Source organism: Pteropus medius, unplaced genomic scaffold (assembly GCF_902729225.1).
Source record: "Pteropus medius unplaced genomic scaffold, Ma_sr-lr_union100, whole genome shotgun sequence".
Taxonomy (NCBI): domain Eukaryota; kingdom Metazoa; phylum Chordata; class Mammalia; order Chiroptera; family Pteropodidae; genus Pteropus; species Pteropus medius.
This window is the reverse complement of record NW_024342016.1, coordinates 4,940-32,152: the sequence shown is the minus strand read 5'-3', so window position 1 is coordinate 32,152 and position 27,213 is coordinate 4,940. Positions and strand designations below refer to the sequence as shown.

At 52.0% G+C, this 27,213-nt stretch overlaps 3 protein-coding genes across 8 annotated transcripts; 2 read left to right on the top strand and 1 right to left on the bottom strand.

Annotated features, from left to right (window-relative positions):
- Positions 1-397: 397 nt before the first annotated feature.
- LOC120599665 (lysosomal amino acid transporter 1 homolog) lies at positions 398-8,111 on the top strand. Of its 4 annotated transcripts, none has more exons than XM_039858763.1 (3): positions 398-812; positions 4,459-4,588; positions 7,803-8,111. In XM_039858763.1, the coding sequence occupies exons 1-3, from the start codon at positions 649-651 to the stop codon at positions 7,845-7,847; spliced, it is 339 nt and encodes a 112-aa protein (XP_039714697.1). In that variant the 5' UTR covers positions 398-648; the 3' UTR covers positions 7,848-8,111. The 4 variants fall into 4 exon arrangements, with proteins under 4 accessions (XP_039714697.1, XP_039714687.1, XP_039714704.1 ...); XM_039858770.1 differs by lacking the exon at positions 7,803-8,111 and adding an exon at positions 5,123-5,182 and having other exon boundaries at positions 400-812; XM_039858774.1 differs by lacking the exon at positions 7,803-8,111 and adding an exon at positions 6,088-6,940 and having other exon boundaries at positions 401-812.
- LOC120599641 (aflatoxin B1 aldehyde reductase member 4) lies at positions 6,163-12,357 on the bottom strand. The gene is made up of 7 exons (XM_039858725.1): positions 12,024-12,357; positions 9,450-9,637; positions 9,174-9,278; positions 8,365-8,461; positions 8,061-8,160; positions 7,344-7,473; positions 6,163-6,591 (listed from the first exon to the last, which is right to left on the bottom strand). Exons 1-7 carry the CDS (start codon positions 12,340-12,342, stop codon positions 6,430-6,432), a joined length of 1,101 nt encoding a protein of 366 aa, XP_039714659.1. The 5' UTR covers positions 12,343-12,357; the 3' UTR covers positions 6,163-6,429.
- Positions 12,358-12,446: 89 nt separating this feature from the next.
- On the top strand, positions 12,447-25,957 carry LOC120599653 (lysosomal amino acid transporter 1 homolog). Of its 3 annotated transcripts, none has more exons than XM_039858729.1 (8): positions 12,447-12,609; positions 17,352-17,546; positions 21,194-21,323; positions 22,003-22,090; positions 22,692-22,834; positions 22,995-23,087; positions 23,702-23,887; positions 25,030-25,957. In XM_039858729.1, exons 2-8 carry the CDS (start codon positions 17,383-17,385, stop codon positions 25,099-25,101), a joined length of 876 nt encoding a protein of 291 aa, XP_039714663.1. In that variant the 5' UTR covers positions 12,447-12,609; positions 17,352-17,382; the 3' UTR covers positions 25,102-25,957. The 3 variants fall into 3 exon arrangements, with proteins under 3 accessions (XP_039714663.1, XP_039714672.1, XP_039714681.1); XM_039858738.1 differs by lacking the exon at positions 12,447-12,609 and adding an exon at positions 12,631-12,650; XM_039858747.1 differs by lacking the exon at positions 12,447-12,609 and adding an exon at positions 13,693-13,713.
- The last annotated feature ends 1,256 nt before the right edge of the window (positions 25,958-27,213 follow it).

Sequence of the window (27,213 nt, the reverse complement as noted above, 5' to 3'; positions counted from 1 at the left end):
GAAACTTTTCAATAAAGAAGTTACAGGCCTGGGGCGTGACTCCCCACTATGACCTGCCCAGCTAGGAATTTATGATCCGATCACCTTATGAGGTTACTTTCCATAGAACCAATGTTGGTGACAAGCCTAATTTAAATGAGATAATGTACGTCATGGGCCCGGTCTCAGCAGGCCCTCACAGCAGAATTGAAACAAAATTGAAAACAATTTGAACGTTCAAGAGTCATCACAAAGGTGCCATGTCTGAGGGCTCAGTTCTCTGCACTATATTTATGAACCCATTTGACCCTCACAACTGTATGAGGGAGGCACTGTTATCAGCCCAGGTTACAGATGAGGAAACTAAAGCACAGAGAGGCTGAGTCACTTGCTAAAGTCACAGCATTACCGAGGTTTAAGCTCGGAGATAAAGACATTTGTCCCGACTGTAGATCCAGCTCCCCCTGAAGATGTGGCTGGCAGGGGTTTGCTTTGATCTCTGTGCTTGAGGCCGGTAGTATCCTTTGGTTCATGGGCTCAGTCAGTGCCAGATAATAAAGCTGGGGATAGGCTTAGATGGGCGGCACCTAGGACCCAGACCACCCGAGGCTGAAGACCCCCTCTCTTTCTCCCTGTAGAGCCTTCGCCTGCCTCCTGCCCTCCTCAGCCATGGTCTGGAAGAAACTGGGCTTCAGCAACTTCTCCAGCTGCCCCAACGGCTCCCGCCAGTGGATATGGGACTTGTTTGGTGAATGTGCCCAGGATGGCTGGGACGAGGCCAGCGTGGGCCTGGGCTTGGTGTCCATTCTCTGCTTTGCCGCATCCACCTTCCCGTGAGTAGTGCCAAGGTGGCAGGGGTGGGGCAGTGGCCCCAGGGAGTGCAGGAGGAGGAGCTGCCTGTCTGGCCATGGGCCTCTCCAGACTCAAGACCAGGTGTGCTCCTCCCTGACCCTACCCACTGACTTCCAACCTGCCTGGGAGGGCCTTGCCCAGGCCTGGCCTTGTGCTGGGCAATGCTGACATGCACTAATAATCACACTTGCTACTATTTGTTGAGTGCCCACTATGTACCTGGCTCAGTTCTAAGCACTTGACATGTTTTTACATCATTTAATCCTCATAGCAACCCAGTGAAATAGGTACAGTTACTATCTCTATTTTATGAGGAAACAGAAACCCAGAGAGGTTAAGTAACTTCCTTTAGGTTGCACAGCTAGTAAGAGAGGAGGCGGGGTTGCGGGGAGGAGGCTGGGATGCACCAAACAGGGCCTGTGTCCTATGAAAGTCTGGTAATAGCCGAGCAGTGACTGCAAAATAACGTGGCCACTACTGTGATTGGAGAACCAATATACAGGACATAACAGCATGGCGCTCAGGGCCGTGGGCTCTGGATCCAGACGGGCGAGTTCTCCACGCAGTTGCGACCTGGGTAAGCAACTTCACTGCTCTGCACCTCAGTTTCCTCATCTGTAAAATGGGAATATTGTTCCCTGCCTCACAGGGTTGCTCTGAGGTTGGCCTGAGGGAGTGTATGTAAAGCCCCCAGCAGAGAGCCTTTACACAATGTATGCCCAATGCCATGGCTGCACAGAGCATCTGAGGGTCAAGGGGACAAGGAAAAGTGAGGTCAAAGAGGTCATCGAGGGCCCTGTAAGGTCAGGCCATTCTGCACTGTTAGGATGTCTGCTCTGTATCCTGAGGGACAATGATAAGGGTTTCATCAGGGGCTTAACATTTTTCAAAAAGCTTTATTGAAAGATAATTCACGTACCATATAATTAGCCTATTTAAATGTCTAATTCATTGGTTTTAACATGTCCACAGAGTTTTGTAACCATCACCACAATCTGTTTTGGAACATTTTCATCACCATAGAGAGAAACCCAAAAGGAAATGAGTTATTTTCGCCCAAATCTCCAAGTCCCTGTCTGCTTTCTGTCTCTATAGATCAGCCTATGTAGACCTTTCTTATAAATGGAATCGTACACTATGTGACATTCTGTGACTGACTTCTTTCACTTAACATAGCGTCTTAAAAATTTGTCCATGTTACAGCAGGTATCAGTACTTTATTCCTTGTTACGTTCAAGTAATATTCCTGGGTATGTGCGCACCACGTGCTTATTCATTCATCCATCGATGGACATAACTTCTTTCTTGTTGCGCATCTAGGTTAACACACCTTTGAAATAGTTGTTGCTACTTCTTAGCTATTATGATTAAGACTGCTCTGTACATTCGTGTACAAATTTTTGTTGGGACATATGTTTTTACTCCTCTCGGGTATATACCTAAGGAGTGAAATTGCTGGGTCATATGGTAACTCTATGTTTAATTTCTTGAGGAAAATGCCAGACTGACTATTTTCCAAAGCGGTTCCACCATTTTATGGTCCCCCTAGCAGTGTATGAAAGTTCCAATTTCTCTGAATCGTCATCAACACTTGTTATTTTCTATCTTTTTTATTGTAGCCATCCTAATGAGTGTGAAGTGGTACCCCATTGTAGTTTTGATTTGTATTTTCCTGATGGCTAGTATTGTTAAGTACCTTTTCATGTGCTTATTGGTCAACTGTATATCTTCTTTGGTAAAAGGTCTATTCTGTTCCTTTGTCCATTTGTCATTGGATTATTTGTCTTTTTATTGTTGATGTGAGAGTTCTTTATATAGTCTTGTGTTGATGTAAGAATGTCCAAACCTATAAAGAATTTTTATAAGATTTTATTTGAGCCAAACCGCCGACACTTTCCAGGAAGCAAATCTCAAATGCTCCAGAGAATAACAGATATGCATTTTCTTTTATGCATTTAAACTTAAGGAGGGAACATAAGGAAGATGACAGGAAGGTGGGAGGCAGCAAGCCAGGGATTGAATTACAGGATATTTAACAAGACTGTGTGCTCCGTCGAGGGTGGTTACGCTTATTTCAAAGGTGTGTTAACCTAGATGCACGACAAAAAATGGACAGGGCTTTGCTTAAGGGGAAGATAAGCCTTTACTAAAGAAGTTAAAGGCCTGGGGCGTGACTCCCCACCATGCCCGGCCCAGTTAGCAATTTAGGATCAGATTACCCTGTGAGGTTAACTTTCCATAGAACTCCGTTTTTAAATTCACATCTAGATACAACACCTTCATGTGATTTGCAAATATTTCCTCCCATTCTGTGGGTTGTCTTTTCACTTTTTTGATGGTGTTCTTTAAAGCGCAAAAGTTCTAAATGTGATGATGTCCAATTTTATCTATTTTTCTTCTGTTCCTTGTGTTTTTGGTGTCATATCTGAGAACTCGTAGTCTAATCCAAGTAACAGATTTACCCTTATCATTTAAGAGTCTTATAGATTTATTTGATACTGATAAATCCGATATGTGGGTTTATTTCTACACTACCAAGCAATTAACTCAGTTCTGACACTGTCTACCTGGAAGCAGCATCAGACCCCACAGGTTAAGGACTCCGTCCTCCGAGACTTTCCCTTCTCTCACTACAGACACCAGTCACAAGTCCAGGTTGTCACCTAGGCTTCTGACCAAGCAGCTATAGATTGGAGGTTTTAACAACCCCCTCCTAGGGGTTGATGAATTTACTAGAGCAGCTCACAGAATTCAGAGAAACATTTTACTTACTAGAGTAGCAGTTTATTATAAAAGGATTTAACTCAGGAACAGCCAGGCGAAAGAGATGCACAGGGCAAGGTACGGGGGAAGGCGGAAGGGGCGTCCATGCTCTCAGGCTGTGGGTATGAATCCTGGCTCCGAGACTACCCAGCTGTGTGACCCGCCTCGCTCAGCCCCCAGTGAGGAGGTTCATCAAAATAGACTTGACCTCATAGGGGGCTGTGAGGACTGGATGAGTTAATACACACGAAGGGCCCAGAACTGTGCCTAAATCATCATTGCCACTGTCGTCATCGGGCACACGCCAAGACGGCCGGAGGTCCAAAGAGAGGGTCTCAGTACCAAGGACCTTTGGGGAAAAAACCAGGGTGCTGAAAGCCACTGGCTTTTGTAGTGGAGAGCTCTAGGAGCCACGGCCCCATGCTCCTTTATTGCTCTTTGAAGAGATAACAGTCTGCGGTTCGGCCCATTACCATTATCTTACTTATTGTCTTCTGCTCCTGGAGATAGGGCAGCCTTGGGTCTGCTACCGCCACCACCATCCTTTTTTCCAACTCCCTGCCCGCTCCATAGAAGAAAGAATCTAGGGTCCCTCTGAAGTGGTTCTCAGGGCCTGACATGAAACTTCAGGACCGTGTAAAAACCCCAGGTCTCCACTGGGAGACCCCAGGGTGCTGTGGAGGAGAATGTGAGCAATGCCCACGAGGACCCTGCCTGTGGGGAGGATGGGCTCCCAGGCGACCTCCCTGGCGTCTGCTGCTCCTGCGTCACTGCCCCGCGGTTGTCTCGTCTGGCAGCCTCCTGGATGTCAAGGCGACATCACGGCCCTTGGCCCCTGAGCGTGTGTTTCCCTCTCTGCCACAGACAGTACATCAAGGCCTGCAAGACGGGCAACATGGACCAGGCGCTGTCCGTGTGGTTCCTCCTGGGCTGGATCGGCGGGGACTCCTGCAACCTCATCGGCTCCTTCCTTGCTGACCAGCTGCCCCTGCAGGTGGGCCGGCTCTGGGCAGGGTGGGCTCTTCGGACAGCCATGGCAGAGGCTTGGGGGCAGCCAGCAGGACAGGCCTGGGCTCCAGAATCCTGATCTGTTGTTCCATCTTATGAGAGCCCTGTGTCCTGCCATATAGTGTGACAATGAGCTGGTCACTGCCCTTTCCTGGGCCTTAGTTTCCCCATCTGCAAAACGATCACAGCAAACCAGAGGATACTGGGGTCTTTTGCCTCTGAGGTGCGATGATCCTGACTGAGCTTCCGGGGACTGGAGGAGGAAAGATTTCCCTTGGGAAGCCCAGGTGCCATCATTCTCCCGTGGGCGGGTGGATGGAGCTGGGATTCACTATCAAGAATTTGTTGTCTTCCCAAGGGGTCTCTAAAGTCTTAACTGCTCCTCTGTCAGGCCACACCGGAGCCCACACTTAACCTCTGAGTCCCATTTTGTCCTGACAGGTGGAGGTAGCCACCATTTGCTCCATCTGCCTGGGCCAGATGGTTCTTCCAGGTAGGAACTGTGATCTCCTCTTTGCAGATAAGGAAACAGAAGCTCAGAGAGGTGAAATGACTTGCTCAGGGTCATCCATCTGGGACGTGAATTTTAGGATCAGTTGGTCAATTTCTGGAGGAAAAAAAAGCAGCTGGGATTTTGATAAAGATTACATTGAATCTTGAGATCAGTCTGGGAGATTTTTTTCATTTTAAGCAACTCGGTTTTGGGGTGGTTTGTTGTGTAATGATAACTGAAACACCATCGTGCTTGGAGGAAGCACCCATTTTATCATGGATGAAGACAAAGAAGGGTGACTTTTCTGCAGAGAATAGTTTTGTCTGCAGTGTCTCTCTCTAGACAGCAAATGAGACTTTTCTTAGAACAGAGTCTTTGATGGTTTTGTCTGGATTTCCAAATTAAGCACCTGTCATCATTTCAAGATGAGCAGGCTCCAAGTGCTGACTTCTGTTGTGGCTTGACCTACCCCCACACCCCAACCTCAGGGCTCAAGTGACTTTTCTGCACTGCGACTGGTTAAACAGCAACCACTGGACCTGGGATTTATTTTCTTCTCCAGCCCTGGGTGCCTCTTAGTTGGAGCAGTGATTTGCTGAGGGAAATGGGGACCCTGGCTGCCCATGGTACCCCAACTCCTAACAGCAGGAGGCCCTGGGCTAAGGCCAAGAAACTTATGAGTGACAAGTCAGGAGACTTTAGCTAAAACAAATGTAAAGCAATTGGGAAAACTGAGAGTTAAAAATGTTCCACAGCATCCTTGGAGCCTTTATTCTTCTTGGTATTGCCTCTAATGGTAGGTGTCTGCCCAAATTTCTCCATGTCTCAGTATTTCGCGATGTAATTCTAAATGAGAGAAAATCTCCTTCAGGGTGTTTGGCTCTCTTTTTCTATTCCGTGTAAGAGTGAGGGCCACCAGCTCTGCTGCTGGGAGGTCAGTTGAGAGCAGTGAGCAGGAGACCCACTCACTACCTCTGTCCTTTTAACTCCAGCTCATGGTTCTGCACCGTTGGCAGTAAGGCCCCCAGACAGGATGGAAACAAGTTGCAAGCAGTCGAGGAGACAAGTTTATGGGTTCACTCTGGGCCTGGGCTGTAGCCAGGTCAAGTGCCTGCTTTATTGACAGGAAATGCCTGAGTAGGGCTCAGCCCACGCCTTTACACATTCTGAAGGCAACTGTGAGCAAGGCGGGCACCAAGAAAAGTAATGCATGGATCCAGACCATCAAGAAAGACAACGCTAAATCGGCTTAAGGCAAAGACTGGCCAGGGCGAGAGAACAGAAAGGGCGATGGGAAAGAAAGAAACCTTTGGCAGTCTGAGCCATATGGAAGCCTAGCGGAAGTAGTTGGGACATTCGTGTGCAACCAGATGCCAGGCTTGATCAAAGGCCTGCACGACGGCCGGCTCCAGGGGCCCTTCCTCAGCCGCTGTCAAGTTCTGTTCCAGCTGCTCCAGGTTGGACATGCCTAGGATAACCGCATCCCCGTGGGCTCCCTGGAAGGGGAGATGGCCAGACGTCAACACAGTTCTACACCACAGTGGCTCCAGGCATGCATACGCCCCCTCCCAGCCTCACCTCTGCCAAGACATGGCATGAGACTGTTTATTTATGCCCTATATTGTTCTAGGAAATACTTAGGGTGCCTTCAACAATTGTAACTATGTGACTCCAAATCCTGTCTTCTTTCCATCTGCTGTCACACTGCTCATCCTCGGACAGACTTGAGTTCACAGCCAGTTCTGCCATGCAGTACCTCTATAAACTGGCTGTTATTTAACCTTTCTGAGACTCAATCTTCTCTATTTTCAGTGTGGTTATAGGAACAAATAATTATGTAAAGGACTTAGCTCTCATTTACTGAGAACCTACTATGTACGTGCCAGACACTATGCAACTGTATATGGCTGAAGCAGGAGAAAAATGTTAGCCAGGAAGTCAGGGAACACCAGAGAGAAAAGGAGACCCCCACTCCCACCAGGAATGAGACTAACGGGGTCTGATAAATTTTCTACCCCCTTCATAGCTATGTGAGCCCCCGTTTCCTCATTCGTAGAACTGGGAAAATGGCACATCAGCCTAAGTCATAATTAAATCCATGTTTATAAAGCCCTCATCACAGAGTCTGACACTTAAGACAACTACTAGGAACAATGGTAGGACTGCCCATGAGAACTGGAACAGAGAGAAATTTTACAGGAAAAAACAATTTAGAAATTTGCGGAGCCTCTGGGGACAGCTGGGTTACCTGGAGCTGGGAGTGGTGGTACATCCAGCGAAGGGCAGCCGAGGTCATGCTGGGAGCACTGGTGCCATATGCAGCCTGTAGCGCCTTCTCCACCAGGGCAATGGCCTTGAAATGGTGCTCCTTCCAGAAGCTTTGCAGGTGGGAAGGGTGGCAAATGGGTCAGTACCATGGGGTCAGTACCACTGGGGCTGCAGATAACAAACTGACCAGGGCAACGGCACCTGCCTCAACCCCACAGTGCACAGGGGCCAGTATCCTCTCTGCCAGTGGGTCTCCTGCTTTACTGGGCAGCAGAACCACCCAGGATGCTGGCTTCTTCATCAGAGACCGCAACATCTTTATTCCTAAGAACTCAAAGCCTGCCCTCCCTTTACCAGTGGAGCAGAGGTAGCTAGTACAGGGCATAGGCCCCAGGCCTCCTGGGCCTCAATCCAGGGCTCTTTCGTTCCCTTTTGACAGGTAATGAGCATTTCTCAGAGAAGAGCTATCACTTGCAAGACCTGAAATAAGGTCCAAGGATCCTCAGTCTCTTACAGAAGTCCCAAGAAAACAAGAAGCCCCACAGAGGGCTAAGTAATCCTGCAGGAATCAAGAGATGCAGGTCCAGGCTGCAAGGGAAGACCTGGAGCCCCCAGGAAAGCATCCTAGAACTTCTCCACTTCACATAAAGAGGACCCCCTCACTCTGCCCACCTGATGCAGCCCATCCCCAGCTCACCGATTCCTGTAGAACTCAGCCCACTTATTTCCAAAAAAGCGGCCCACAGGTTGCTTCTTGTCTTTGTCCTCATATTTGTACTTGCCAGTCAGCAGGCCCCCTGTGGGAAGACTGCAATTGGATCCCCTGGCCCACACTGTTCCCAGAGCTTGCTCTGGACTGGGCGGGGGGTGGGGAGGGGGTGTGGAGGGTACCCAAGAGGGATGGAGGACACAGCCCAGCCTCTTGTCAAACCCCTCCCTGCTTCCCAGGGCCAGGGAGGCCCACTCCCTCCAGGGGTAGCCTGGCCCGCAGCAGCCCGTACCAGCCAAAGGGTTGTAGGCGTAGAACCTCAGTCCAAAGTGCCTGAGGCAGGGGAACAGCTCCGTTTCCACCTGCCTGGTGGTGGCGTTGTACATACCCTGTGGACAGAAGGGCTGGCTGGAGCGGGGTGCATGTATCAAGGGAAGGGACCCCAGCCTTCTTTTAAAATCATCAGTCAAAACCTGCCCAGGACTTCAGCAGTTATTTCCAAAATCACTAGTGGTGGCAGGGGATGGGGAGACAGTGCTGGGCCCAAAGAAAGGAAACAGACTAGTGATATTGTGCCGCAAATATCTGTGGGCTGGACACTGGGTTTCCAAACACGAGCGAGTCCAGCAAGGTCTCTGCCTCCAAGAGATGTTAGGGTTGAGTCAAAACAGAGAGGAGACAGATAATCACAGTCAAGGTGGGTTCTACGATCATAGCAGGAGCTCACAGATACTCGCTGAATGCATGAAGATGAGGTCTGGAGACTGGAGGCCCCACTGGGGCATCAGGAAAGGCTTCCAGAAGAAGAGCCATCAGAACAGGGGGAGGACTGTTCCAGGCTGACACGCAGAGCAAGGAAGTGGGAAGGACGGGACCAAAGTGCACACACAAGCAGAAGGAGAACCAAGGTCAGAGTGAGCAGGCGCCTGCTGGTTGGCCTGAGGAATCTGCAAGTCATCCTGAGGGCACCTGGGAGCCATCTGAGGGCTGTGAGCAGGAGAGTGGCTGCTATGGAGGGGGGTTGGGGGCCGTCAGAGGAGCCAAGAGAAGCCAGAATCAGCAAAACCCTGGAGACTGAGGCCTCTGCAGCCCTGCCCGCACCTGGTAGACTGTGGGCAGGATCCAGCCGTTGTTCTGGCAGAGGGTACAGATCTTGGCCACCTCCCAGGCCGCATAGTTGGAGAGGCCAAACTCCACAAACTTGCCCTGCAGGGAAGAGGCAGCAGTCAGAACCCAACACAGCCCCAGGAGACCAGGAAGAGGAGAGCTGGGTGGGGACCCTGGGAGTGGGGTCTGTCTTAGCTGTCTGCTCTGGGACAGCCCTGGAGTCTGCACTCTCCTGAGAAGTGACGGGCCAAGAAGAGCAGCCACCCTCACCTCCTGGTACAGCTGATGGCAGGCGCGCAGCGTCTCTTCCACAGGAGTGCCGTGGTCAGGCAAGTGAAGGTAGAAGAGGTCCACCCGGGGGCACTGCAATCGTTTCAGTGATAGCTCCAACTGGGACCGGAGACTGTCAAGCTTCAGTGAATTCCCATCCAAGGGATTGGCCTTGGTGGCAATTTTCACTTTTGGGGGAGAATATAACAATTAAGAGACTTATTATAACCACTTACTAGCCATGTGACCCTGACTAAATTATTTAAGTTTTGTCATCTGTAAAATAGGGATGATAATAATGGAACTGTTCCTATAAGGAGATCATGAGGATGAAATAATGTCTTAAATGTAAGTTCTCAATGTTCACTGCTGTCATAATAATTATTATTAGTCACCAAACTGCTGGCTGTGCCAAGCCTTGCACCAGAGGCTAAGTACACAGAGATAAACTAAACACATTTGATCGCTGCCCTCAACCTCAGTCTAGAAGGTGAAGTTACAACACAGTACTTGAAGCACAGGAAAGCACCAGAGCTAAAAGAGCCCAGAGGAGAGATGTGTGGCCAACCCAGGAATTCCAGGGAATGCTTCCTACAGGATGACAACCCCCCTACCCCTAGCTGATTCTCTAAGAATGAGTCCCAGTCAACAAGGAAAGGTAGGAAGCACATTCCAGAGGGTGAGAACTAGGGCAAAGTCAAAGGCAAGACAATAGAATATGTGAAAAGCCATACCTGCAATTCTGAGTTATAATATCATAAACTCCAGGTAGGAGCAGTGGGACAAGGGACAAGAAAAGGGTCACAGACCTAGTCTCAAAGGGTTTTTTTCTCAAATACCGTCAAACACTTCAGTCGGTGTGTGTTCTGCACTCTGGCTGCAGTACAGAGAAAGACCTCAAGGGGGCAGGCCTGGAAATAGTCAGATAAGTAAAGAGGCTGCTGTGAGAACTGAGGAAGAAGACGCATCTCCCTGAACAGGGGCTCTGGCAAAGATCATTTTGAGAAACAGGTAGAAGGTAAAATGAGCAGAAGGGAATTACAGTTTGTCCTCCCCTTCTAGACTCACAGAACCGTGCACTCTCACTCACAGAAGAGACACAATCCTCATGAGAACGAGATAATGTTCTGACATGCAAGCAGCCTGAAGTGCTTTAAGAATGGTGGTTGTCTGGGTTGATGAGTGGATGGATTCTGCCCTTTTCATGCTTAGCAAAGGCAACTCAGCAGTTCAGAGCGGAGTCATCAGACCACCTGGATAGGACAGGACAAGTCCCACAGCTTCTCAACCAGATTTTCCCCATTCCCCTGCATACTTAGTGTGGACTTCACTCCACGTCCAACCTGAGGACTTTGGCTCAGTGCGAGCCTGGCCTCAAAGAAAGCAGGGAAGGGTTGGAGGAGAAAAAACAATTCAGAAGCAAAATCTTCCTTATCAAAAAGAAGGAGTCAAGTGAACTAGGAAGTGTAGGTTTGAGATACATGTTCTCATTCTATTCCTCCGGATCCACCAAGCTATGAATCGGAGGAGGACCCCAGAGGTAGGAAGAGCCTCAGAGTGGAAATCAAGAAGCAAAGTGTGGTAGTGATAATAGTAATAACATTTACTGGGTCCCGCTATGTGCCAGGCACCCCCCTGATCACTTCTAATGGCATCAGCTAATGAAGGACAGTCCCACCACACTCACACATCCTCCATTTAAGCCACGCTAGCCTACTGGCCATACTTCCACATGCCAGGCACTTCACATTTCCAAGCCCAGTCTTGGTACAGCTGTGTCCTCAGCTTCTAATGACCCCTTCTTTAAGGCCGAATTCCATTGTTCTCTGAGCCTTTCCCATTGCCTCTTCTTGTCCCTGTCGTCCCCTCACCTCAAAGTGGTTCCCCTTCTGGGTTTCTCTGCCATCATTGGCTTCAATCTTCCCCACCACACTGAGCTCCCTGGAGATAGGTCCGAGTCACTTTCCCTCCAAAAACCTCACAACAAAGCCTGACAACAAAGCCTCTCTCACACCTCCCCACTCCTCACTCTATCATCCCTGCTCCCCAAGCCCGGACTCTGGCGTCCATCGAACACAGCAGTCTAGGGACGGATGAAAGACCAAAATTATAACCACTTACTAGGGAGGCTGCTCAGGGAGCGCACGGGCAGTGAGAGCAATGGGGAGACGGGCAGAGGCAGAGCGCCTGGGACCCGGTAACGTGCTGGCTGGGCTGGAGGCGGGGACAGCACAGTTCTGGAGAACTGTGCCTCAGAGAGGCGCACCAAAAAAGCAACGGGGGTAGAAAGCGAAGGGCTAGACCAAGATCCGCGTAAGACGCGGGGGTTCCCGAGTTGCAGCCCCCAGAGGAATAAGGGGAGGGTAAAGCAGTCAGGACAAAGCACTGTCCTGCTGTCGGGGCTAGGTGTGCTCCGGGCCTAAGGAGCTGGGGGTTCAGAGAGCTGCGGGGCGGCCAGTGGAGGTCGGCGCCCCGAGAGGGGACGAAGCTGTCGGCGCATCACGGCTGGGACCGGGTCAGCACTGCACGGTGCAGGGGGAAGTCAGGGGCCGGGGCGCGGGAGCCAGGCGTTACCTTTGCAGTCGCCGCCGCCCAGCCCTAGCCCCAGGCCGCCCAGGATGCTCTCGGACTGGCCGTCGCTGTATATGAAGGCCGTGTCCAGCTCGGTGTGGCCGCGCTCCAGGAAGGCTCGCACGGCCTTGGCGCTGGCGGGTGCGTCCATGCGGCGTCCCATTTCCATGGCGCCTAGTACGGTGGCTGGCCGGGCTTGAGCGCCCGAGACAACCCGCGGCGGCAGGGACATGGCGACGGCGGTGTGAACCTGCGGCGGCCCGGAACGTCGTGCACAGCGGGCGGCGGCGCGGCACACAGTGCGAGTCGCGGCGCGCAGCATGAGGTCGGCGCCTGCGCACTGGGGCGCCTGGGCCCCGCCCACCGTGGCGGGGAGGAGCCTGGGAGGCGGCCGGGGAGCTTAGACCAGGAACGCCGAGTACCCCAAGTTTGCTCGGCTGGCTCGCACCGCCCCCAGGGATAGTCGGACGGGAGCGCGGCGCAAGAGGCGGAGCCATGCGGCTGGGGGGCGGGACGGCGCCTCGGGTCAGCTGACCCAGGCAGTGGCGACAGAACGCAGAAGCCGGGCGGGCTGGCAGATCTGGACGTGGTGAGCTGGTTTGAGGCTGGGGGCAAACCCGAAGGCTGCGGGTCAGGACTCTGGGGCTTCTCTGCAACATCTTTTCTACACTCTCCTCCAGCTCCTGGACTGTCCTGGGGCTCCCGTTCCCTACTTGGGGCGTGAGATCCTGGTTGATGATCTGGGCCGGGATTGAGTGGGCCTCGGGAGCCCATGTCCTCATCCTTAGGGGCGACGAGTATGGCCTCATCGGCCGCGTCTGGCCATGGATTGGGGTCTGGGCCCCATTTTCACCTCCAGGTTTCGGCTGATAGGCCCCATCGCCTCCGACAGCTTTGTTTTTCCCAGGGCGGGCCAGGGTAGGGGGCCTCTCAGCGACTGAGCGCTGACCCTAGCAGCTGCCCTGTCATTATCCCCGCCAAACAGGCGGCCCGCGCTGGGCTGAGTCACGAGTTGACCTGGAGGCCTGGAGTGGGTGGTGTTCACAAGCCAAGATGCTCTTCCTCTCTACGAACTCCCCAGGTCTCCAGCAAGTCCAGATTGCACCCTCCCCACCCCATGCCTGGGACAGGCTTTGAAGTGTATACATGGGAAGGCTGGGTTTGGAAGTGTGAAGACTGGCTCGGGTCTAGTCCATTCAGAACTTACTGAAGGCCGCTGTGTGTCAGGGACCCTGGGAAGTGGGGAGCGATACAGCCAGAACAGAATAATGGTCATCTCTGGATATTACCACTGAGCGAGTGTTTAATCTTTGCCAGGCTCCATTCTCATCCCTTGGCCTGGATTATCTCATTTAACTGTGCAGTTAGCCTAGGAGGTGGACGCTTGCATTATTCCTCCATTGCACAGATTAGAACTCTGAGGCTCAGTCACTTGTCCAAGAGTTCTGTACTTGTAGGCATCAGACAGGTCAGTGCTGGAGCGCTTTCTCTTCAACCCTGGGCCATGGAGCTCACAACTAGATCTTTTTTTTTTCCTCTTCCTTCCTCCATTTAACCTCTCTCTCAACATTTTCTGAACTTTTACTGTGTGGCTGGTGTGTCTAGACTCAAAATAAGTTTACAACTAGGATGAAGGCGAGAAGCAGGCTTTTAGGAGCAATGGTCGCTGAGGAGCGTGATGAGCATTCTTCAGGTTTGTGGATGAGGGGAAGGGAAGAGGTGACAGATGTTGTCCAGCCAGCCTTTGCAAGGCTTCTTTGAGAAGGCAACTTAGAACCGGATCTTAGTATCTCTATCAGGGCCTCCAGGGGCAGAAGGACAGTCCCAGGGGAAGAGACAGCATGTTCAGAAAGAAGCCTGGATGCCTGAAAACGACTGTAAAAGACCTGGGCAAGGGATAGGAGACGAGGTGGGGAGGACAGTTCTTAGAGTACTTTGGGGCTTCGCCTCAAAGAATGTGGACTCGATCTGGTAGAGGAAGGTGGTCACTTTACCTGCTTCTCTCTGATTCAGCTTACGATTGGGAGAGGGGCTAGAGTGTGGCAGGAGATGCCTTCTCCAGCACCGCCTTTGTCAAAATGGGGCCGCGTGCACCAGAATCAGCTGGGGGAGCATCTTAAACCCAAGGTTTCACACCTCTGACCCAGATACACTGATCCTAAATTTGGAACATGTGCCCTCCATGATTCGAAGGCACCTCTGCTATGGCCCTTGTCAAACCTACAAACCAGGTCAAGCTCTGTTGCACCCCTGGACATCCATTCGCCCAGTGCTGTTTGACCAGCAGGCGGGCCCATTCCCAGAAGCCAGGCCTGGGGCCCAGGTTGGCTCCCTACTTGGGTCAGAACCTGTGGGTGACAGGTCCTATGCCCAGCAGCCCCATCTGTTCAGGGCCGAGGTGTATCCCAGAGTGTTCTGAGCCCCAAGCTGTACTACAGTCTTGTGCGTGGACAGGGAACCACCCACTCAGTGCCCTGGGCCTGTGAGCCAAGACACCCCTCTTCCTCACTGGAAATGTGTCCACCTCATTTCCTCCCTAACCTGAAAAGAGGGAGTGAATGAGTAGCCTCAGGGTGGCTGAGATACTGGTCTCTCATTCACAAAACAGTCACTACCTTGCTTTGTCAGGCACTGGGCTTAGAGATTTATGTGCATTTCATCTGCACGACAACCCAAGGAGTGAGGGTCATGATCCTTATTTTATGACAAGCTCAGACAGGTTACTCACTCGTCCAAAGACACTCAACCTTGTTTGTAAAATGGGGACAGTATTCCTCACCTCACAGGGAAGTGACAAGGATGGCAATGTACTAGTATGTGATGAACTGCACTGGCGTGTTCGGATTCTATAAGAGGAGGGTAGGGGAGACGGTCCAATTGGGGGGTGGGTTGGGAACAAAAGAACTTGCTTTGAAATTCCTTTGCATTGCAAAGATACAGTTCTTACCTGACTATATGTTACCTGGGGCAGCCTTCGTAGGCACTGGTGGCAGAAAATCAGGTAAATAGTTGCAACATCGGCTGTGCTAAAGGTCATTATGGTGGGTCACCAGGATACAGGAAGAGGCTTTTAGCCACCTTTGCTGGGTCCTGGAGATGCTGCAGCGAACCGGGCAGACAGTGATCTGGGGCACCCTTGCCCCCAGCTCCAGGGCCTCCGCCACTGCTAATGGCAGTAGGGCTGAGGGCCTAGCGCTCTCTGAGAAAAGAAGTTAGCTCGCTCCTTTTCCTTCCCTAACACTCCCAGGTGTTGTGACCTCAGCAGTTGCAAGGGTCCAATCAGGGTGACTTAGTCCGTTAGGGCTGCTATAACAGAACACCTTAGACTGGGTGGCTTATAAATAGCACAGGTTTATTTCTCATAGTTCTGGAGGCTGGAAAATCCAAAATCAAGGTGCTTACAGTTCCAGTGTCTGGTGAGGGTCCGCGTCACATCCATAGATGGCTGTCTTCTCTCTGTGCCCCTCCATGGCAGAGAGAGAGAGAGAGGGGTGGCAAGCACTCTCAGATCCCTTCTTACAAGGGCACTAAACCCATTCGTAAGGGCTCTGCCCTCCTGACCTGAACACTTTCCAAAGGCTCCACCTCTTCATACTATCATATTGGGGGTTAGGTTGCAACATATGAATTTGGGAAAGACAAACATTTGATCTATGGCACTGGGCATTGCTTTATGGGGATCCTAGGCCTTCTGACGAGGATAGAAACTGCAGGCGGCTGGAGAGAGCGTCAGTCCGGGTCGGGAAAACCCCTCTGAGCATGTGAGAAAAGGGGAAGCCTGCCTTCTGGCTGCGTGAGGAGCTGGGCAGCAATGCCAGACCGCAGAGGGTTCTGCCACACCCAGAGACAGAGGCGCCTGCAGTTGCGTGGCATGGTGGCTATGAGCAGAGGTTTGGATCCTGGTCCTGGCTTTGGCTCCTGGCTCTGCCACTTCCTGACTGGGTGGCCCTGGCAAGTCATTTCCCTGGTTCTTCAGATATCTCAGTAGCTCCAACTTCATAGAGTTGATATGAAGACAAAATGCATAAATGAATGCAGGTTACTTAGCACAGAGCTGGCAAAGAGCTCAGTAGTCAGGGGCTCTGATGGTTCTCGCCTTGTAGAGATGACGCCAGCAGGCTCCACTTGTTCTCCCTTCTTTGGGATTGTCACACAAGCAGTGACTGCTCTAGTCATCGTACGGGGCGCCCAGATGCCCGGGCACCAGGAGGACCCATCCTTATTTCCCTCTGTAATCAGCCGCCATCTGCCCTTGGCAGTGGTGAGCATGGGGAAGTGGCTCTGAACTCCTTGCCAGCAGGCATCCCACACGGGCGAGCTCCTGGGACGATATGGCTTGTGCACGCCAAGCTTGACTCCCAGCCACCTGTGCAACCTTGGGATTCACCTGGTCCTTATTTTCTTCCTGCTTCAGCTGACTTGTCAATGGAAGAAACAGCCCAAACTTGTAGAGAATTTTTATGAATTTTTCGAGCCAAGCTGATAACATGGCAGGAGCAAGATCGTAAATGCTCTGAGAATGACCCCGTTGCAGTTTCTTTTATGCATTTGAAATTAAGGAAGGAAGATAAAGAAGATTACGTGAGGGTGGGAGAATCTGATCCCAAGGCTGGGATCGGATTACAAGCTTTTGTGCTTTCTTAAGGGTGGTTATACCTGGCATCTAAATGGTGTGTTAACCTAGATGCACTAGAGCAATGGACAGGGCCGGCTTGAAACTTTTCAGTAAAGAAGTTACAGGCCTGGGGCGTGACTCCCCACTATGACCTGCCCAGCTAGGAATTTATGATCCGATCACCTTATGAGGTTACTTTCCATAGAACCAATGTTGGTGACAAGCCTAATTTAAATGAGATAATGTACGTCATGGGCCCGGTCTCAGCAGGCCCTCACAGCAGAATTGAAACAAAATTGAAAACAATTTGAACGTTCAAGAGTCATCACAAAGGTGCCATGTCTGAGGGCTCAGTTCTCTGCACTATATTTATGAACCCATTTGACCCTCACAACTGTATGAGGGAGGCACTGTTATCACCCCAGGTTACAGATGAGGAAACTAAAGCACAGAGAGGCTGAGTCACTTGCTAAAGTCACAGCATTACCGAGGTTTAAGCTCGGAGATAAAGACATTTGTCCCGACTGTAGATCCAGCTCCCCCTGAAGATGTGGCTGGCAGGGGTTTGCTTTGATCTCTGTGCTTGAGGCCGGTAGTATCCTTTGGTTCATGGGCTCAGTCAGTGCCAGATAATAAAGCTGGGGATAGGCTTAGATGGGCGGCACCTAGGACCCAGACCACCCGAGGCTGAAGACCCCCTCTCTTTCTCCCTGTAGAGCCTTCGCCTGCCTCCTGCCCTCCTCAGCCATGGTCTGGAAGAAACTGGGCTTCAGCAACTTCTCCAGCTGCCCCAACGGCTCCCGCCAGTGGATATGGGACTTGTTTGGTGAATGTGCCCAGGATGGCTGGGACGAGGCCAGCGTGGGCCTGGGCTTGGTGTCCATTCTCTGCTTTGCCGCATCCACCTTCCCGTGAGTAGTGCCAAGGTGGCAGGGGTGGGGCAGTGGCCCCAGGGAGTGCAGGAGGAGGAGCTGCCTGTCTGGCCATGGGCCTCTCCAGACTCAAGACCAGGTGTGCTCCTCCCTGACCCTACCCACTGACTTCCAACCTGCCTGGGAGGGCCTTGCCCAGGCCTGGCCTTGTGCTGGGCAATGCTGACATGCACTAATAATCACACTTGCTACTATTTGTTGAGTGCCCACTATGTACCTGGCTCAGTTCTAAGCACTTGACATGTTTTTACATCATTTAATCCTCATAGCAACCCAGTGAAATAGGTACAGTTACTATCTCTATTTTATGAGGAAACAGAAACCCAGAGAGGTTAAGTAACTTCCTTTAGGTTGCACAGCTAGTAAGAGAGGAGGCGGGGTTGCGGGGAGGAGGCTGGGATGCACCAAACAGGGCCTGTGTCCTATGAAAGTCTGGTAATAGCCGAGCAGTGACTGCAAAATAACGTGGCCACTACTGTGATTGGAGAACCAATATACAGGACATAACAGCATGGCGCTCAGGGCCGTGGGCTCTGGATCCAGACAGGGCGAGTTCTCCACGCAGTTGCGACCTGGGTAAGCAACTTCACTGCTCTGCACCTCAGTTTCCTCATCTGTAAAATGGGAATATTGTTCCCTGCCTCACAGGGTTGCTCTGAGGTTGGCCTGAGGGAGTGTATGTAAAGCCCCCAGCAGAGAGCCTTTACACAATGTATGCCCAATGCCATGGCTGCACAGAGCATCTGAGGGTCAAGGGGACAAGGAAAAGTGAGGTCAAAGAGGTCATCGAGGGCCCTGTAAGGTCAGGCCATTCTGCACTGTTAGGATGTCTGCTCTGTATCCTGAGGGACAATGATAAGGGTTTCATCAGGGGCTTAACATTTTTCAAAAAGCTTTATTGAAAGATAATTCACGTACCATATAATTAGCCTATTTAAATGTCTAATTCATTGGTTTTAACATGTCCACAGAGTTTTGTAACCATCACCACAATCTGTCTTGGAACATTTTCATCACCTTAAAGAGAAACCCAAAAGGAAATGAGTTATTTTCGCCCAAATCTCCAAGTCCCTGTCTGCTTTCTGTCTCTATAGATCAGCCTATGTAGACCTTTCTTATAAATGGAATCGTACACTATGTGACATTCTGTGACTGACTTCTTTCACTTAACATAGCGTCTTAAAAATTTGTCCATGTTACAGCAGGTATCAGTACTTTATTCCTTGTTATGTTCAAGTAATATTCCTGGGTATGTGCGCACCACGTGCTTATTCATTCATCCATCGATGGACATAACTTCTTTCTTGTTGCGCATCTAGGTTAACACACCTTTGAAATAGTTGTTGCTACTTCTTAGCTATTATGATTAAGACTGCTCTGTACATTCGTGTACAAATTTTTGTTGGGACATATGTTTTTACTCCTCTCGGGTATATACCTAAGGAGTGAAATTGCTGGGTCATATGGTAACTCTATGTTTAATTTCTTGAGGAAAATGCCAGACTGACTATTTTCCAAAGCGGTTCCACCATTTTATGGTCCCCCTAGCAGTGTATGAAAGTTCCAATTTCTCTGAATCGTCATCAACACTTGTTATTTTCTATCTTTTTTATTGTAGCCATCCTAATGAGTGTGAAGTGGTACCCCATTGTAGTTTTGATTTGTATTTTCCTGATGGCTAGTATTGTTAAGTACCTTTTCATGTGCTTATTGGTCAACTGTATATCTTCTTTGGTAAAAGGTCTATTCTGTTCCTTTGTCCATTTGTCATTGGATTATTTGTCTTTTTATTGTTGATGTGAGAGTTCTTTATATAGTCTTGTGTTGATGTAAGAATGTCCAAACCTATAAAGAATTTTTATAAGATTTTATTTGAGCCAAACCGCCGACACTTTCCAGGAAGCAAATCTCAAATGCTCCAGAGAATAACAGATATGCATTTTCTTTTATGCATTTAAACTTAAGGAGGGAACATAAGGAAGATGACAGGAAGGTGGGAGGCAGCAAGCCAGGGATTGAATTACAGGATATTTAACAAGACTGTGTGCTCCGTCGAGGGTGGTTACGCTTATTTCAAAGGTGTGTTAACCTAGATGCACGACAAAAAATGGACAGGGCTTTGCTTAAGGGGAAGATAAGCCTTTACTAAAGAAGTTAAAGGCCTGGGGCGTGACTCCCCACCATGCCCGGCCCAGTTAGCAATTTAGGATCAGATTACCCTGTGAGGTTAACTTTCCATAGAACTCCGTTTTTAAATTCACATCTAGATACAACACCTTCATGTGATTTGCAAATATTTCCTCCCATTCTGTGGGTTGTCTTTTCACTTTTTTGATGGTGTTCTTTAAAGCGCAAAAGTTCTAAATGTGATGATGTCCAATTTTATCTATTTTTCTTCTGTTCCTTGTGTTTTTGGTGTCATATCTGAGAACTCGTAGTCTAATCCAAGTAACAGATTTACCCTTATCATTTAAGAGTCTTATAGATTTATTTGATACTGATAAATCCGATATGTGGGTTTATTTCTACACTACCAAGCAATTAACTCAGTTCTGACACTGTCTACCTGGAAGCAGCATCAGACCCCACAGGTTAAGGACTCCGTCCTCCGAGACTTTCCCTTCTCTCACTACAGACACCAGTCACAAGTCCAGGTTGTCACCTAGGCTTCTGACCAAGCAGCTATAGATTGGAGGTTTTAACAACCCCCTCCTAGGGGTTGATGAATTTACTAGAGCAGCTCACAGAATTCAGAGAAACATTTTACTTACTAGAGTAGCAGTTTATTATAAAAGGATTTAACTCAGGAACAGCCAGGCGAAAGAGATGCACAGGGCAAGGTACGGGGGAAGGGGGAAGGGGCGTCCATGCTCTCAGGCTGTGGGTATGAATCCTGGCTCCGAGACTACCCAGCTGTGTGACCCGCCTCGCTCAGCCCCCAGTGAGGAGGTTCATCAAAATAGACTTGACCTCATAGGGGGCTGTGAGGACTGGATGAGTTAATACACACGAAGGGCCCAGAACTGTGCCTAAATCATCATTGCCACTGTCGTCATCGGGCACACGCCAAGACGGCCGGAGGTCCAAAGAGAGGGTCTCAGTACCAAGGACCTTTGGGGAAAAAACCAGGGTGCTGAAAGCCACTGGCTTTTGTAGTGGAGAGCTCTAGGAGCCACGGCCCCATGCTCCTTTATTGCTCTTTGAAGAGATAACAGTCTGCGGTTCGGCCCATTACCATTATCTTACTTATTGTCTTCTGCTCCTGGAGATAGGGCAGCCTTGGGTCTGCTACCGCCACCACCATCCTTTTTTCCAACTCCCTGCCCGCTCCATAGAAGAAAGAATCTAGGGTCCCTCTGAAGTGGTTCTCAGGGCCTGACATGAAACTTCAGGACCGTGTAAAAACCCCAGGTCTCCACTGGGAGACCCCAGGGTGCTGTGGAGGAGAATGTGAGCAATGCCCACGAGGACCCTGCCTGTGGGGAGGATGGGCTCCCAGGCGACCTCCCTGGCGTCTGCTGCTCCTGCGTCACTGCCCCGCGGTTGTCTCGTCTGGCAGCCTCCTGGATGTCAAGGCGACATCACGGCCCTTGGCCCCTGAGCGTGTGTTTCCCTCTCTGCCACAGACAGTACATCAAGGCCTGCAAGACGGGCAACATGGACCAGGCGCTGTCCGTGTGGTTCCTCCTGGGCTGGATCGGCGGGGACTCCTGCAACCTCATCGGCTCCTTCCTTGCTGACCAGCTGCCCCTGCAGGTGGGCCGGCTCTGGGCAGGGTGGGCTCTTCGGACAGCCATGGCAGAGGCTTGGGGGCAGCCAGCAGGACGGGCCTGGGCTCCAGAATCCTGATCTGTTGTTCCATCTTATGAGAGCCCTGTGTCCTGCCATATAGTGTGACAATGAGCTGGTCACCGCCCTTCCCTGGGCCTTAGTTTCCCCATCTGCAAAACGATCACAGCAAACCAGAGGATACTGGGGTCTTTTGCCTCTGAGGTGCGATGATCCTGACTGAGCTTCCGGGGACTGGAGGAGGAAAGATTTCCCTTGGGAAGCCCAGGTGCCATCATTCTCCCGTGGGCGGGTGGATGGAGCTGGGATTCACTATCAAGAATTTGTTGTCTTCCCAAGGGGTCTCTAAAGTCTTAACTGCTCCTCTGTCAGGCCACACCGGAGCCCACACTTAACCTCTGAGTCCCATTTTGTCCTGACAGGTGGAGGTAGCCACCATTTGCTCCATCTGCCTGGGCCAGGTGGTTCTTCCAGGTAGGAACTGTGATCTCCTCTTTGCAGATAAGGAAACAGAAGCTCAGAGAGGTGAAATGACTTGCTCAGGGTCATCCATCTGGGACGTGAGGGCGCTGCCACGGAGTGGAGATATGGTCCCCAGAGCCTGGGACTGCAGCTACCACCCCCGCGCCCCGTCTTTCTCTTGCAGACCTACACAGCGGTGTATTACGTCTTGGCAGACCTGGTGATGCTGTCGCTATACTTTCATTACAAGTTTAAGAAATGCCCCTCGCCACGTGAGTGTGGTGGTCCCTCCACGTCAGGGATGCTGTGGTAGCCAGGAGCTTGGGAGGAATCACGTGTCCCATTGGTGGGTGATAAACCTTAGAAAGGCTTCCTCGGGCCTTATCTGAAAGCCTGAGTCCTGATTAGCCAAGATAGTGGCCCAAGAGCGACGAGCATATCCGGGCAAACCACGGGGGTGCCCTTCTCTTAAGTTCTCATTCAGCAAACATGGCTTCAGCTCCTCCGTTGTCTCCGTTGTCCCTGGCCCTGGGCTTGGAGCTGGGAGACAAGCACAAGGCACACAGGCCAGTGCCCTTGAGGATTCAGAAGGGGCAATAACCAAGGTCAGATTGAAGGCTGTACGAGACATGGCCCAAGGCTCTGTTTTTGATAACCCCTCTCTGGACCCCACTGCCCTCATCATGTTACTTTTACACCCCCCGGGGGGAGGATACTGTCATTTCACCCATTCTACAGATGACGAATTAAAGCTCAGAGAGCTTAGGTCATGCACTCAAGGTCTCAGCCACCAAGGTGCAAAGCCATGACTCCAGCCCCCATCTGCTGTTACTCAGATACCTAACCTCAGCTTCCCTCCTGCCTCATGTCCAGTGTCTGCCACCATCAATTCCGTGCTCTTGTTCATCTTGGGACTGGCGTGTACCACCCCACTGCTGAGCAGAGCTGGCTCTGTGGCTGCTCCGAGGGAGGTCTTCCATGGACGGAAGCTCCTGTCTGTGGAGCCAGGCAATAAGGTACAGTGTGGGTACATGATGGTAGGGCTGGCTCATCCCAAGGGCTCTTCCCTGAATGACCACCTGGGCGGGGGTATTGCCCTCTGGGAGGGAGCTTGGGGATCTCAACCTGCACCTCCAGCCCCTACTAGGCACTGAGCACCCCCTTCTGCTTTCTCAGCCTTTCACTCGGCAGGAAATCATTGGTTTTGTCATCGGCTCCATCTCCAGCATCCTGTACCTATTCTCCCGGGTACCTCAGATCCGCACCAATGTGAGCATTGACCAGGGGTGGGTGGGGCCGGCCTGGCAGCTGGGGCCTCTGGGTTAAGGAGTAGCATGGTGTGGGAGTGTTTCTGCAGAATATCTGGGTTCTCACTCACTGCTGGCTCGGGCAACTTAATCCAATTCTCTAAGCCTCAGTTTCTGCCTCTAGAAAATCGGTATGTTGATGCCTGCCATCCAAGGGTCCATGTGACCTGTGTGTGTCTCAGGGAAGTAGGAGGTCAGGTGGGAGTGAGGGGCTGAGCTTAGAGGTCGGAGAAGAGAGGAGAAGATGGGGAATCGGGCATGGGGTTTTGCTGGGCAATGTGAGTCAGCATGGGGCTGGAAAGCAGGGCATCATGGGGCCAGTGGGCATGGTGCAGCCACGGTCTCCTGTGGACCAGGGTGAGGGGCCTGGGAGGGGTGGCTAGGGTGGGGATGAGGAGTTGGGGCTTAGAAGGGGCTGGTCCGTTTGTCAGGCCCATGTTAGACAGGAAGCACAGTGAAAAATCAGCTTAGGACTATACACACAGTGTGACATGGAAGATGGATATGTGGACAGTCACAATCTAGAGTGACTAGGGCCCTGTTCGAGGTCTCTGACCCCATCCATTTCACCTCCAGTTCCTGCGGAAGTCGACCCAAGGGATCTCCTACTCACTGTTCGCCTTGGTGATGCTAGGGAATACGCTGTACGGGCTGAGTGTGCTGCTCAAAAACCCTGAGGTGGGCCAGAGTGAGGGCAGCTACCTGCTGCACCACCTGCCCTGGCTCGTGGGCAGCCTGGGCGTGCTGCTGCTCGACACCATTGTATCCTTCAGGGTGGCAAGGCAGGTACAGTGGCCTCTGCCTGCTCACGGCTTCCTCCATCCATCCATCCATCCATCCATCCATCCATCCATCCATCCAGAGTCAAACCTCCTGCCTGCCATGCATCCCGCCAGGCACTGGATGCAGTAGTGAGCAAGAACGAGATGATTTTGCCTCAGAAAGCTTACAGCTCAGTGGGGAGGCAGACAGGACACACATAATTATAAGTAATTACTTCACTGCAGTGGTACCAAGTGCCACAGAGAAAAACTGCAAGAGTGTGTGACCAGGGGCCTATAAGGCGTAGCAGAAACCTCCATGGGTGCCATTTAAACTGTGCCCTGAAGGAGAAGAAGTTAGGCAAAGGCAAGGGAGGCATGGTCCAGGCTCAGCTTGTGCAGAGGCCTGTGCTGAGGAACAGGGAGAAAATCAGCTCATCCAGGCCAGGGGAATGAAGGCTAGAACTTGGAGACACATGTGCATTTGAGTCAGGAAAACTTGGGTTCAAATTCTGACTCTGTTCTTTGAAGCTGTGTGGCACAAGGCAAACTGTTTACCTCTCTGTGCTTCCATAGCTTCATCTGCGTGGTATAACAGTCACTGTCTCACCAAGATCATGGGGTGTCTGGAAACACTCTGCATATGACCCAGTACAGCGAGTACTCAGTAAAAGTTTACTAATGGTGGAACGGGGCCTTAGTTGGATCTCATTTGGGAGAAAATAAACATGGCCCTTGTTTTGACATTTGCTGAGTCCCAGCTGGATGCATTGAGAGAGACACTTTAAGCTCTAGTGCCCTGAAGTGGCCCCAGCCACCTGGTGAAACCCAGGATGGGGTAGGGTGGAAGGCCAGATCTTGGGGCTGGGGTTGGGGGTGGGGAGGGCTGCCTGGGGAAGGAAGACCCCAGTGCTGGACTTGGAAGATGGAGTTTGGCTAGGGGTTGAGGAACAGGCAGGCATTCAGAGTGGAAGGTGCAGCAGAGTGGAAGAGCAGAGGCTGGGAGGTCATGGCTGACCCTCCCCACCTGCCAGAGGGGCTGAGAGGGAGGGGGGATGGGAGCAGCCCTAGATGGAGCCTCAGGTCCCGGGGCAAGTCCAGCCCAATCTCTGCTCCGTTAGGCCTTGACGTTGGCCCCTCCAGATCTCCGCACAGTTCCTGGTCTATAGGAACGCCTCCATGTCCTCCGAGTGCCAGCCCCTCCTCCCAGGCTGACCGGGACCCAGGCCAAGCCCAGATGACCAAGACCTCCAGACGCCACACCAGGAGGGGAGGAGTGTGGGCAACGGTGCTGCGGACCCTGGACTCGGGCATGGAGGAAGCTGGGTTGGGGGGCCTAGAACTCCCAGCCCAGCTGCCTCCCCCCACGCCTTCAAAACCTGGGCCGACTCTTCCAGAAGCCCTGACTGACTCCTCCAGGAGCAAGACGGTCCCTAGGGCCAGCCTCCCCCTGCCTCGAGACTCACCCTCCTTCCAGGGTCTGAGGCAGCTGTCCCTGGGAATCTTGAGGGAGGGCCTGCAGCTGAGACCTTGCCCCTCAGAAAATAGTGCAGCTGTCCCTGGGCTCACCTACCTCATTCCGCTGCTTGCCCCCTGGAGAGGGACACAGCTGCAGCCCTACATAACAAGGACTGTCCTGTTAATTGCAGCCAGCCTAGTAAACGGTACCGCCCAGCAAGGCCTGTTCTGTTGCTCCTTCTCAAGGTGCTGGGGTCTGGGCCCCACCTCCCAGGGCCCAGGCGGGGGCCTAACGGGTTAGGCTGTGGGAGAGCCGAGCAGGAGGGGACCGAGTCTGCTGGCTAGTCTCGGGGGCGGGGGGCCCTGACTGCTTCAACCGGCTTCTCTGACACAGCAGTGAGAACGACGCTGCAACGGGGTCCCTTGGGAAGAAGCAGAATAGTGAAGGTTCAGGTCTTGGTTCTGTGTCTTAGCTCCTCTGTGCCTCAGTTACCTTATCTGTGAAATGAGATGACAGTATTACGACATCATGTCTTCATAAGATGGTGCGATTACTGAGGTTAGCCCCAAAGTGGGGCAAGCAGTAAGAGCTCAATAAAAGTTAGCTTGTTAATTTTTAGTTGGAGTAGAGGGACAAGCAGATCTCCCTGGGGATCAGGGAGATGTTCTCAGAGGATGTGACATAGCAGAAGTTCACCAGGGGGAAAGTGGGAGTGTCGCAGGCCACAGGAAGCAGAGCGGAGCAGGTGGGAAGGGAGGAGAAGAGGGCGGGGCTTGGCTCTGAGCTCTGGTTCTGGTTCCTGGGTCCAACCTGTTTGTCTCGCAGACCCTGTTCTGAGTCCATCCTGTTGGCCATGACCCTGTGGGTGCCTGAGGACCGAGGGGCCAGCTCCCTTCTGTGCTGGCCTGCTCTTGCCCGACACACCCCACTTCAGGTCCCCAGGTCCCAGGAGCTCTGGGGTGGGCTGGTGCCAGGTGGGACTGAGAGCTCATTGGGGAGCCTTTCTTTTTGAGTCCTCTTCCAGCCCCAGAAAAATCCAGGAGCCAGGCGACGGTGCCACAGCCTCTACCGCGAGGGGGCGCCATGGCCCGATTTGGTGCTACAGGTATGGGTGAAGCGCGGCCCTTCACGCTCCGCCCACGCCATGCTGGCTGTCTAGGAAGGGCGGGGCGTTGGGGGAACCGGCTCTCGACCTTGCCCTAAAGGAGGGGAGACGATTGCCAGGCCCAGGTCGGAAGGGGTGTGACCGGAAGGTACAAGTGCCTTGGGGATGAGGAGAGGAGGCGGCCAGGGAAGGCTGCACACAGAAGTGGCCCCGGAGCTAAATCCTGAAAGCAGGGGGCAGGGAGCGTGCGAGGGCCTGGAGGTGCGTGTCTGGGCTGCTCCTGAGGCGGGGCTGCTTAAGAAGCCGCGGAGGCCAGGTTGCCATAAAGACGGGGTTGTGGCGGCAGGACCAGTGCAACGGCTCACAGCAGGTGGCTGGGCTGGGTTGGGGTAAGAGAAGGAAAGAATGGAACAGGGGAAACCAGGGAGGGGCACCTCTGAGGTCCAGGTGGGCAGTGAGGGCCAGTCTCACTGAGCCCATTCCTGGGGCGTGCCTGTGAAGGTCTGTGTGAACCTGGTGTGCAGCTGACGTTTGTTGAGCACTTGCTGTGTGGGGGGCTGGGCTGTGCCCCGTCCCATTAGTTCCTCACAACCCCCTCGGGTAGACGCAATTATGGTGGCCATTTAACAGACGGAAAAACAAGCTTTGTGGAATTTTGCAACTTGCCCAGAGTCACTCCGCTAGGCTTGACAGCTGTGAACCACATCAGGTCCCGCACCTGGTGGGGGTTCGGGGCCCTCAGAGTACCTTCCCTTCTCCCTCC